The sequence below is a fragment of the Acanthaster planci genome, linkage group LG01 (genome assembly GCF_054643075.1).
Source record: "Acanthaster planci isolate LZ-2023a linkage group LG01, COTS_SCS, whole genome shotgun sequence".
Taxonomy (NCBI): domain Eukaryota; kingdom Metazoa; phylum Echinodermata; class Asteroidea; order Valvatida; family Acanthasteridae; genus Acanthaster; species Acanthaster planci.
The window spans coordinates 36,184,752-36,197,160 of NC_141777.1; the positions used below are offsets into that span (position 1 = coordinate 36,184,752).

Below are 12,409 nucleotides of genomic sequence, written 5' to 3' on the forward strand. Positions count from 1 at the left end.
AATCTCCTTTCCTGGTTCCAACATAGAATCATATAACATAATACAATATTGTTCCTTGTTACATTAACAAAATGTAGCTGTTGAAAAGGGAAGTCGAACTAATGGTTAATTGTATTTCCTTTCATAATTCACTTTGTCCAATTTCGTGCAATTTTTTAAGCCATTAATTACACTGTATTAAAATTGACGACCAAATGTACGTGTACTTTGAAAAGTAAACAGAAACAATAAACACATTTTTTTTCAAACTTTAATTTTATGACTTAATTATTGTACATCTTCATGTCATACAATGTATACCATTTTGTGTACATAAATCTTAGACATTAAAACTATTGTACAGCTGAGTTTTAAAATGGCCCTTGGAAAAAGTCCACACACATCTATGAAACTGCTACAATTTCATTCATAGGTCAATTACATTTAATATTACCAATAAATTCAACTTGCTTTTAAACAGAGTTATTTCAGTTTGACTCATTAACAGAAAACCACACGTTAAAAACGTCCAGTAGACATGACAAGTGCGTCCTTCACACAAACACAGTACACTGTTTACTTGTATGAAAATTCAGTCTTAAGGATCCGAGTACTGGGTGCTTGTTCAATAAGGCACAAGCTACAATTTGCAACATATTATTTAGTTTCTGTGAAAAATATATTTCCCCTTTAAAATCTTTTTATAACAATTTAAGGGAAAGGTCTGCTTAAATCTACCTGCCAACCCACACATTATCATGTGAAAACTAGCTTCTTCATAGGTATTATAATTATTTTTAATTAGTTTGCTTTAAAAATGCAGTTTTTAATGCTTCAGTTACTAACATCAAGAAAACTATTTCCACCAGATGTACATGTAGATAAGGTGCAATGACCTGATGCAGAAAAGTACAGCAATTTTTGAGAAGAAATTGTAAAACCAACACACATACATGTATCAATGTATTAATGTATTACATCATGTATTAACACTAACCCCCCTTAGATGTAAGTAAAATCATATTGAAATGGGAGGATTTGGGACTGTTAGGGTTAATAAGCATTTGTCCTTTTCATAGTCCAAAGACAAGACTTTCTTGTTTAATATTCAACTGCAGGTTCTGGTAAAGGTTTCTGACAGGAAAGGATATGTTGACCATCGGGTGCAACGGAACAGGTCAATCCTGTACCATGTCTTCAAGTATTAAATGATCTAAAGCATAACGGCAATGATCGTGCTTCCCCAGGCAAGATTTTCACGTCAGAGAGTCCAAAAGCCAGCAACACACCAACACTATGACATATCATTCGCAGAGCCTGGAAGATTGCTCCTCACAGTGATGTACAGCTGGACACAAGCTTTTCCTAATGGTGCCATCTCTTTCCACATGTCCGAGCCTTCCAGGTGACAAATATCCTGTTGATTGTAAAAAGTGACAAATAGCATCTGTAATAGTTTTTCTGACACGTTCAATCAGGCATTGCCTAAAAAGCAACAGCACCTGTTGATGGCATCATAGCCACCACTGAAACATTCCTACTGAACATGTACACCGGCGACCAAAACGCACGGAATGAATGTTACACTCAGGTTCTCCTCGGGGCCACATATTAACAAAAAAGATAACAGTCGACTCTTAGAATAAAAACAGTCTTATGACAAAAGGCTGCTGTAACGAGCAAATTCGTAGAATCCTAATTTCTTGAATTCTTGTGTTTTCTTTCTTTTCCTACTCCTTTTATAACACAGTCAAGGTTATAACAAAATAATTTGTCCGGTTCCTTTAACTTTGATAGAACGAGAGTCAAAGTAATTCAAGGTGACAGGACTAATTGCCCTTTCTATCATCATCAAGGAATCTGCAATGAGCTAGTTTTAGTATTTCAAAATAGCAAAGTCATTTGGTAACAAAGCACACACATGAGTTGGAGTAGGGCCGTGCTGCTGGGGTAGACCACACACACGTACACGCATCCATATGACCTTGGCACCTTCCATTTTGGGCATGGTCTGTTTGAATATGGATCTGGCTCACTGGTGGAGCACACAAACTCCAGACTTGGTGTACAATTCAGTCTGAACAGAAACAGAGGGATATTGCAGTTGAGGACAGCAATGGAGAAACTTTGAAACTTACTGATAAGTGAATGAGTTTTAGTTCTGTTGACTCCTCTGCCTCTGATCCGCCAGCTCGGTACATCTCTCTCACTTCACTAGACAACAGGGCACACCTCAAAGAGAGATATTTGGACAAAAACCTCCTAAATTTGCAATAAATAACAGTGCATTCTATTCCTGAAAAATACAGCCCTGGATTCCCATTTTAAATTTGCGAAATCAGGATTGAATACATCGGCTGTAGAGGTTTTTCAGCCACACGATTTTTGATGGTCAGTGTTCAATTTCTGTAGATGTGCATGCGCACACCTTCGAAGTCTCTCAAGCTTCTTGCACACATGAAATTGCCAATAGAAATATACCAATTCTAAGATGCATGCACCTCCATGGATTTGAAACACTTCCTGAACTGGCTTTGTGCATCAACTGGTGTCACATGAAAACTTTTCAGAGACAAATATAAGCATCTGGTCACAGCACACTCACAAGCCTCTTTGTAAAGGGCTTAGCCATTGTCAAAACTATGATCAAAAACATTAATAGTCTGAAAAAATACCTTAAAAAATGTCTTTCAAATCACTGGAATTGGAGGCCTCTGTGATGTTCTGAGCGTGTATCTCAATGCATAAACTTTTCTATAGCTTCATGCAAAATACTGAAGTATATAGCAGCCGCAATGGATCCACAAGAGCAATCTCAGGGCAGCAAATTGTTCACTCGGTGGAATGTTTCTTGGTTAGGCCATGTGTTCTAATAGCTCCATGGTTAGTAACACTGGAAAATGGACTTAGCAACAGTTTATTTGATAAAAATGCAACTACTTGCATTATTCCCAGGCGAGATGCAAACAACCGAATGTGCCTCACTTCCTTCACAAGTGCTGACAAATTGATCCGTTAATTTTTCACACTTCACAGAATGTACACAGGGATCCAAACAGAACACAAGTGCTATAGTCTTCTTAAACACAAAGAGCCATGGTAAAACAGGCATTGAATAAATAGGCCTGATGCATGCAGGTTTCATAGAATACGTTCAGAGGGGGAACCTGCCACTTGGGACATCGCATTGGTATTACCATGAAAGAACGGAATCAACATCGGAGACTGTATTTTTTCCAATTTAGAAAATCCCTTCCTGTGCTTACTTGACAAAGAATTGCATGCCAGGCCTCCCAGAGCAGGTGTGATTCTTGGACACGCCCATCAGGTAAGGCTCTCCAAGCTTGGATTCAGGAATGTTGATCTCATCTCGTACCTCTCTAATCGCTGAGTTGATGAGCTCATTTCTGACATCAAGTTCTGAGAGATCTGATAAGGTGATTTCTTCCAGTTTGGAAGATCCCCCTTTGACCTCCTTTAAGAAGAAACGACAAAACAGAAAACTGAAAAAGACAGAAAAAATACATCAACATTTTTCAAATTTGTAATTAGTCAATATACGACTGAGAATTCTGCCACAGCAGCATTTTTTCAAAAAATATAAATAAAATTATCACCAAGGTATGACCTTCACTGGAAACTTTTTGATATGTACTCAAACACCTTTGAAATATCTAGTTTTGAGAAGTATCACCGTGCTTCCACTTATAATGTCTAGAGAACTCTTTAAACTAATTTTTCTTGATGTAATGTACATAGTAAGGTTAACTTGTTCTCTTTTTAATTTATTATCATCTTGAAATCGTACAATGTCAGTATGTCAGCCTTTTGGCTGTATGTTACAGACAACCATGCATAATAAAGTGGCAACATCTTTCTATTCTATTATTAATACATGTGCAAGATTGTTTACATAAGCAGTAATTTGAAATAGAAACCAATCCGTATGAATTTGATACTGAATGATTATTGTGTGAAACTCTGCATATTCATGTAAAATTGGTCCAGGTAACAGCAGGCATATTGAGAAATGTTGGTTTACTTTAGGTTATGGTGTCACAGATCACTGATAATAAGATTTCTACCAAAAAGTTCTACCGATGGTTCTGGGTGTCCTCCTGGTATATCCCACAATCCTTGTGCTTCGCCAACGCTTGTGCTTCTCCGTATAAAGATGACAAGGTCATCTCGAGTCTGCACAAATGCACTCACTCCCAGGGCATCAGCCATGTAGGTTTGACTGTTGGCGAAGTCCTTCTTCCCTAATGCTGACAGCTCGGCAGCATTGTCAGCCCAGTTAGTCCCAATAAAGTCTTTATATCCGGTGAGTCCAAGACAGAATGTGACTGAACAGCTGTCCTCGCCAATGCTACCAGCTTTGATTGTATGGAACCTGAACTTCGAGCCATTGTAGAGTTTAGGGTTGTTTTTCCTGCGCAGTTCCCATATCCTATCGATGTTGGTCTCGTTGGATGGGAGAAGCTTGCGGTTGTAGTCCTTGCAGAGTTGGACTTGGAGTTTGGATGGTGGGATACCAGGGAATTTGGGAGCCACAAAATCTAAGGTGAACTCTACATCCATATTTGTCATTGCTATAAAAAGTTCAAGAGGGCAGGTGGGAGAAGTACAATTTGTGAGTAAATCCAGTGATAATGAACAAACATTGGAAAGAGTTCCATATGCGAATGCCAGTACGCCTAATTATTCCCAACAGTGACCTATAGTATTAGCCGTCGAAAAGCAAAAAAATGTCCAGAAAAGTTCACTTTAGGAGGAGAAAACCAAGTCGTTTACTTAGAAAACACTTTAGAATTTTTCAGACCAGTAGGTTTGTGCACGGGGTGTGAAGTTACCCCCAGTCCCAGACCTGTGGGGTCTGACGTCCGCCCGGGGCCTCGCTCCCACGTGGCAGCGAGGCGGAAGTCAGAACCCACAGTTCTGTCCGTAGGCTCTTTCCACAGCTGGTACAACTAACCCAAGTAAAAAGCAAAATGGGCACAGTTGGATCATGCCTACTACTACCTGGCTACTTCTCACCAACTATAGTATTATTATTTTGGAACAGACGACGCGATTTGCAAGATTTGCCCACAACCACTTCGCCCATTTGCGACATCCCCCATTTGCCACTTAGCCCGTTTGCCGCATCACCCATTTATCACTATACCCGTTTGCCGCTTCACCCATTTACCACTTCGCCCACGGGCCACTTCGCCAACGTGCCACGGGGCGGCTTCTGTTGAAAAAATTGTAGTGAGAAGAAGACATAGACACAACACACAGAAACGCAACTACTCAACTAACTCCTCCTGGATTCATCCTGAATACAATGAATTTTGAAACTCGAGGTTTCGTTTGATGCATGTTTGATGTAACGGCGATAATACAGAAGCGGGCACGGGGTGGGGGCACACACCCTGGGGGCTCTCCGGGCCAACCCCAGAGCTGAGGGGTCTGACGTCGGACCCCACACTGAGTTCTGGGGGTACTCCGGGCCCGCGACCAATGGTTCAATATGTCCCCCTTATATATCCCACAATCCTTGTGATTCACATGGAGTACATTCTGCATGCTGACAACCTGACACTGATACGAAATAATGAAAAACTTCAGGAATACTTCAGTGAGTTTAGTTCACACAATTAGAGGTGTACTCTTTTGCGAAACTTCCTTGGGTTTTAGCAGAAACCATTTTTTTTTTGTTCTGATCTGGTGGAATACTGTATCCTCATCGGGGATGTAATATGCAGGCGATCTTCTAATGTGGCTGGGTCTTGACATTTTGCTTATTGTGTATCCAAAATAAACGTATCACGAAATAAACCTGTTAAAAGCTTGATGTAGAGATTCAGAGCGTGTATAATAACACAAAAATATTGTGCGGGCGAAGTGGTAAATGGGCAAGGTAACAAATGGACAAAGTTCGCAAATAGGCAAAGTGGTAAATGGACAAAGTAGCAAATGGGCGAAGAGGTTGTGGGCGAAGTGGAAATTGGGCGAAGTGACTGAAAACGTACATACATTAAATCGCCAAACCTGAAGAAACGCGCATGCGCATTGGGCCTTGACAACAGTCGTGTTATGTGAAGGGAAACAACTTTCCGAGTCACGCGAACCGCTTGCTCCGCACAGTAGTTGTTGTCTTTTTCCTTGTTACTTGCAAGAAAATCCAGAGAACCTTGTTGAAACGCACAGAACCATGGAGTCAGAAGGTCTGCATCTCAATATTGACTACGTCGGATCTTGTGGGATTCTGCTGAGTCCCGAGCAAAAATCATCGCTTCAAAATTCGCTTGTGATTCTTCAAAATCATTACAAATTCAACCGGGTATTTTTCTGGGGGCAAATTAAAGGCATCAAGGGAGACTACTTCATTGCTCAAGGAACTGGAAATGATGAGTTAGCTGACAGAAAAACGTTGTATAGGTATGTCAGAACGAAAGGAGACACACCATTAAATGTCTTTTATTTTGAGTGTTTTATTCCTCCATGTTTTGACATACGTTTAGATACATAACTAACTTTAAGTTTTAGTTCACACTAACATGACTAACCATGCTAACAAACATGTAAGCTAAGCTATTTGATTTGGAAATTTATTTTGAAGCCATCGGAAAGAGTTCCATATACATACTTACCGGTAGGCCTAATTCAGTAATTGACACCCTGTCATAAGACGAAACAGGCAGAGTGAGAAAAGCATGAAATCTATGCCAAGGGCCTAGTTCAGTAGTTGCCATACAGCAACCCACACAAGCGTCGAGTAAAAACACAAAGTAAAAAAGAGTCATAGGCCTACTTGAGGTAAATCATGATCCAGCGAATGAATGTTATTTGTCTTCTCTTTGAAAGAATAGACGTTGCCTTTGCACAAATTACCCTGTGACTGTATGAGACTGGTCTGGAAACTTCTAACGTACTGATTTGTATTTATTTTTTTGCCAGCATGGTACTTAATGTGCACAGACTAGTGACTATTTTGGGGAGTTGAATGTTTGACTGCACATGACAAATCTTTATCTGATTCCATTGTAAATTCATGTTCATGAGGATGAACTCAGTGCTTGTGCAATTTTGGACTTCAGTTTCCCTTAGAATCCTTTTAGAGCCACAGCTCAGTAATTAAAGAAAAGCAAAATAAAATAGAACTTAAATAATTAGGCCTTATTGCAGCTTATGTGTTGATTCAGTTTAAAGCAAAAATGTAACATTAATTTGCTGGTTTAGCCCGCCAAGATTCAACCCCACAACTGTATGCTGTTGATATCGTCAGTGCACATGTAGTGCTGCTATTTAACAAAAAAAAATGTGTGGCAGAAAGACAGCACAGTACACACTTTGAAGTCAAAAAGAGAAGGAGAATATCATGTTTAAACTCTTGATTTAAGCCAGATGCATGTAAACCAAAGTTTTATTGGCCTGTTACAAAACAGAATTTCCGTCTTATTCAACCCATTTTCAACTTCCCACTTATCAAAGGTTCTTAGTTCTACTTTTAAACTTTCTATCCTGTAGAATCTATGCACTTCCCAGTTCTGCTGTTGACTCAAGTTTGAAAATGAGCAAGTGTTAACTTATAAAATGTATTTTAGAAAACTTGATTTTGGAGCATTTTATGATTTTTAGAAACATGCATGGAATAAGCCTTGATATGCACTAATGTTACATCTTGATGAAACAGTAAGCCATTTGTGAGTTAAATTTGAATAAAATCTGGTACATTGAGGTCTTTAAATTCATGTGAACATAACAGTTTGAGTTCTCCCTACAAAAGACACTGTTGCAATAGACCACTCTCATTTTGCTTACAATTTGTATGGGTGACCAAAGTTTGCACAAATCATGATTTTGTGGTTTTTGATCTTACCTCAAATCGGTTCAAAATGGACATTTGTTGCATTAGTTTTATTTTCATTTAGTTTGTATACTTTCACTTTTGTACTGACGGCTGGCCATAGTTGTAGCAGCCACTTGTAGGAATACATGTATACCCAGCAAGATATGGGATGGGGGTACCCCCCCCTCCTACGTTTCCAATCTGTACATACTCTAGACTATTGTGACCTAACACATCCCCCCAGATGTCTGAAAAGAATTCCCTGAGATTCTGATCAAACATTATGACCAACGCAAAGGTGAGGGGGTGCTCGCTGTCCCATATCTTGTTTCAAATGTGGAGGAAAAATACGACTTTGACGTCAAAAGAGCAGACCCTGTATACCTCGTGATTTGGGGCAAGCTTTTGCCTGGTCACATCAGAGGCTTCTTACATCAATGAGAAAAGCTTAAAGTAACCAGTCCAGTGATGATGATGGTCACTATGCAAAAGCTTGCCCCAAATCAGTAGGTTTAGCAATAGTGCCTTTAGTCAGGGGAATTCGAATTATGTTTATGTGCAATCAGAGAACTCGGTGTACTAGATTTGATTCAAATTTAACTCCCAACAGGTTTATTCCTGTGATCAATGAAACTTGTAGAGATATAACCTACCACCAAAATACAATGTATGTTATTTTAAAGTGAGTGGACTGATAATTTTATTTCCCCGCTCAGCTTGGACTGTGTGACATGGGGACTCCTTCCGCAAGCCACCCAAGCCATCAGGGAGCAGTGCTCTGTGGTGAAAGGCAGGTTCATTGGTGATCCCTCCCACGAGTATGAACATGTCGAGATCAAGAGAATTGGTGAGGGGGAGGATGCGACTGAAGAAGAAAACACAGTGAGTGTTAGCCTCTTGTTTTAAAAATGTCTTACTTTGCTAAGGTGCTAGAAATTTTTTAGCACCGGCACATTCAAGCGAAAAGGAGACTTTGAGATACTTATGGGTGTAAGACAAACCAGTCCTTTTCCACAGTTGTGCGCTTGCTGAGAACTACATGTACAGCGTATGCACAGAACTGGCAAGCTAGGACCAGTCAGCTTGCCACCACCAAGCATTGCAAAGTCTCCCATTGGTTTTTTGCTTATAAACATAAGGAAAAAAAATTCATTCCACTGTTATTATTCCAAATTTCGGACAAGTAGGAAGCTACATGGATATCTTCGTGAGTGAGCAGCCATAATCCAGATCTGTCAATGAATAATGTACTCTTCATATAGTCACAGTTTAGACGGGTTATTCCAAAGCATTCCCCTAAAACTTAATGTCCAATTTCAGCTGTTTAACTCAGGAGAATGCAGCTTTTGTAACTGGCATCTCAGTTTCTGGTGTTGACTTTTCCTGCAGATTATGATCAAAGAGGAGGACCGCCTCGCGTCCGTCATTGCTCACATAGATGAAGAAGTTGCCATTGTACCCAGGGGAGCCTACGTCAAGACACCGCATGGTACTGTGCTCAAAAACCGCAGTTTCGAAGGTAGGCCCCATGGAATAATTCATTGCAGGGGTTAGCAGACCTTGAGCATGTTAAATAGCACACTACCTGTACATAATCCAGCAGTGGTATGCCCTGCAAACCTTTATTGTTGTTGGTACAAATGCATAGCATTGCACCACTAAACTTACCCCTTGCCTTTTCATTTTTTTTTTTTGGTTAGGTGATCTTCGATGGCCTATAGATTGTGTAAATTGATTTAACCTTTTGTTTTTCAGGACCTTAATACCTTCTTGGTTCTCAGGACTCTTCATGAATAACGTAGTTTTATGCCTTTAACCATATGCTGCCTGGTTTAATATGACGTATTCCCGGGGGGTTTTCAAGATTTTCCATTTTTAGAATTCTTCAAAAATTCATAACTTCATTTGCTGGACGTTTACACCCACATGAATGCCTGTGTGGTTGCTACTCTAATCTGACAGACAACATCTATTGTCACCTGAGGATTTCAGCCAGGCCTGTTGCCTTGTAAAAAGAGCCCATTGTGGGGTGTTGCATAATCTTCTTTTGTTCCCGAAACTGGCCCAGTGCACTGCTGGCATCTTTTCAAATGCGGACCAGATTAGGGTGCAGTGGTACTGTATTGCCCATCCCTGGAGCGCTTTTGTCCCCAGTGGTAATCCACTCATGCTGAATGCCATGAACAGTGGTATAATCATTCAAAACAATGGTGGATTTCCTCCACTAACGACAACTGAAAAAAATGTTGGCAATAAGCCATTTGCGAGTTAAATTTGAATAAAACCTGGTACATTGAAGATCTTTAAATTCACATGAACATAACAACTAGAATTCTCCATACTAAGACCACTGTTGCTAAACCTCGTGATTCGGTGCAAGCTTTTGCTTAGTTACCTAAGAGACGCCTTGCAACAATACACTGTTCTCAATGGATAAGAACGGCACAAAGGAACCAGTCCATTCCAGAGATGGTGGTCGCTATGCAAAAGCTTGCCCCGAATCACGAGGTATAGCAGCAGTGTCTTTAGTCTGAAGAATTCAGATTGTTATGTTTCTATGCAATCAGATAACACAGTGTACCAATTTTATTCAAATTTGACTCGCAAGTGGCTTATTCCCAGCAGCCCAGTCTTTTGTTCCAAGTAGGCCTGCAGTCTTTTGTTACAATGCTAAGCTCCTTTGTCCAATTTTGGGCACCCCGGCTATGGGTACAAACCCAAGGTACCGGTGCCTAGTACTGGGCACCCTGGCACGAAGTGGTGAAGAAGGCATTGAACCATAATTATGCTACTTCATCCAGTGCATTCTTTCTTTCTTAGATAAAAAACCCAATCCAGACGTTTACCCTTTGTCTGGAATTGTTCATATTCCAGGCTTGTCTGTGACTGAATCTGGAAAGCTGCACAACTACTTCCACTTCCGTGACCCCATCCGGCTGAGTGAGAAGAGCCTGTTGGAGAAGGCTGACTTAGAGAAATCCATTGACTTCCTGGATCCTATCCACGAGGATATACCAAGAGGTAGGGGAAAGGGTCACAAATCTTGTTACTAATCCGTAGATGGGAAGTTGGCTTCTGTCTCAGTATTCTAGAAAAGAACTGTGGAAGCTTCAGGGTTGGGCCCTGAAATTGCTAGTCATTTGGATAAAATTGGTAATTTGGATTTATTAAGCAACATGCATGGAAAACATTCCCAAGGGAAATCTGTTTCGCAGATACTCTTTTGTGCCTCAAATAAAAAAATGCCCCAGTGTGTGCTTTTATTACTCATGTAGAGCCTAAACTTAAGGTGTTCCTCCTTAGTCCTTCCAAATCCTCCATTGTGCAAGGACCATTTTCAAACTTTCACAAGGCACAAAGGATCTCACTCTCACTCACTGGCTGTTCCCCTTTGACCCTGTATTTCTAATCTGAGTCTTTGTTGGTGCCCCATTTTGCTGAAGGGTCCTGGAGTTTGAAGTTTGAACGAGGCAGTGGACTGGTGTCCATCCAGAGCGCTCTGTGGCCAGGCTTGGCATTCTTCCATGTCCCCCACACCCCAAAGTTTGGCTACGTCTACTTCGGGACTGGAGAGAAGAACAAAGATCTGCCATTCATGTTGTGAGAAGAGAGCGGGAGCTATGTGTAAATGATGTATAGATTTCTTTAAACTCTTTACAAACTCTGGTAGAGTTTCTTTGGATTTATCATTGGAAGAATTGCTACCTGGTACATGTAGTTTACTGTGGTCTGGTCCAAAGCAGTAACAGTGCATTGTGGCTTTGACTTATATACTGGAACATCTCTAAGGCCATGTACATGTACACTGTCCGTTTGGCTTTTCTTGGAATATTCAGACACAGATGTATCAAAAGTAACTTTCTTGTACATAATAGTTTAAATGTTGACAACTGGCATCCCATTTGAAAGTTGTGCAGGCTTGGAAAGGAATATTTCCCGTCTTTCAAAACACGATTTTGAATGTAAATGTATACTTGACCAATTTTAAGGGAATTTTCCAAATATTATAAAGTACTTACATTATTTGAAAACTATTTCTTGCTGCACCGTTTAAAGATGATATCAACCATCTTTTTCGTAATTCTTAAATTTACTTTTTGGTCAAAATGTCTGCGAGGTTTAATCTTGGGGTATTGTAGCAGGCCCTTGTCACAAATAGTTCCGTCCATTTTAGACTGAATATCGGGCCCTAGTTGACATCAAAGATTAAGGCATGTGGTTTAGAAAAATCTTTTCCCTGGTTTTTGTCTGCAAAGACTGGTCTTAACATATGTAAAATTTGTATTGTTGAGAATGCAATTGCTTGGATAAGTTTGCTTTAAATAAATAAAAACAAATACTTGGCCAGAAGTGTCACATTTAGTGTGTGTTTTTTCTTTCTGTTAATACATGTATGCGTAATTTAAGTGTCTCGATGAACTACCCACGTATTCATGTCACTCAATTCCCACATGCATTTCAAACATTTATGAGGACCCACATGCTATGAATTCTGAAGTGAGTTGTCAATCATGTGGTTCAGGATAAGTTGCTACTTTCAGCATGTCCCGTTGAGTTACGGTTCAACGGAAGTGCACAGTCATGGTTACCTTC

General features: G+C 40.1%; 2 protein-coding genes across 7 annotated transcripts; one reads left to right on the forward strand and one right to left on the reverse strand.

Annotated features, from left to right (window-relative positions):
- Window positions 1–400: 400 nt before the first annotated feature.
- On the reverse strand, window positions 401–5,082 carry LOC147800710 (uridine diphosphate glucose pyrophosphatase NUDT22-like). 6 transcript variants are annotated; one of them, XM_087146860.1, is made up of 5 exons: window positions 5,017–5,082; window positions 4,078–4,571; window positions 3,246–3,454; window positions 2,118–2,211; window positions 401–1,396 (listed from the first exon to the last, which is right to left on the reverse strand). In XM_087146860.1, the coding sequence occupies exons 2-5, from the start codon at window positions 4,567–4,569 to the stop codon at window positions 1,274–1,276; spliced, it is 918 nt and encodes a 305-aa protein (XP_087002986.1). In that variant the 5' UTR covers window positions 4,570–4,571; window positions 5,017–5,082; the 3' UTR covers window positions 401–1,273. The 6 variants fall into 6 exon arrangements, with proteins under 6 accessions (XP_087002986.1, XP_087002974.1, XP_087002979.1 ...); XM_087146848.1 differs by having other exon boundaries at window positions 5,002–5,077; XM_087146853.1 differs by having other exon boundaries at window positions 4,999–5,068.
- A 975-nt stretch (window positions 5,083–6,057) lies between these two features.
- Window positions 6,058–12,172, forward strand: LOC147800711 (radial spoke head protein 9 homolog). Its single transcript, XM_087134691.1, has 5 exons — window positions 6,058–6,405; window positions 8,533–8,698; window positions 9,206–9,335; window positions 10,691–10,837; window positions 11,260–12,172. Exons 1-5 carry the CDS (start codon window positions 6,179–6,181, stop codon window positions 11,418–11,420), a joined length of 831 nt encoding a protein of 276 aa, XP_086990817.1. The 5' UTR covers window positions 6,058–6,178; the 3' UTR covers window positions 11,421–12,172.
- Window positions 12,173–12,409: the final 237 nt, after the last annotated feature.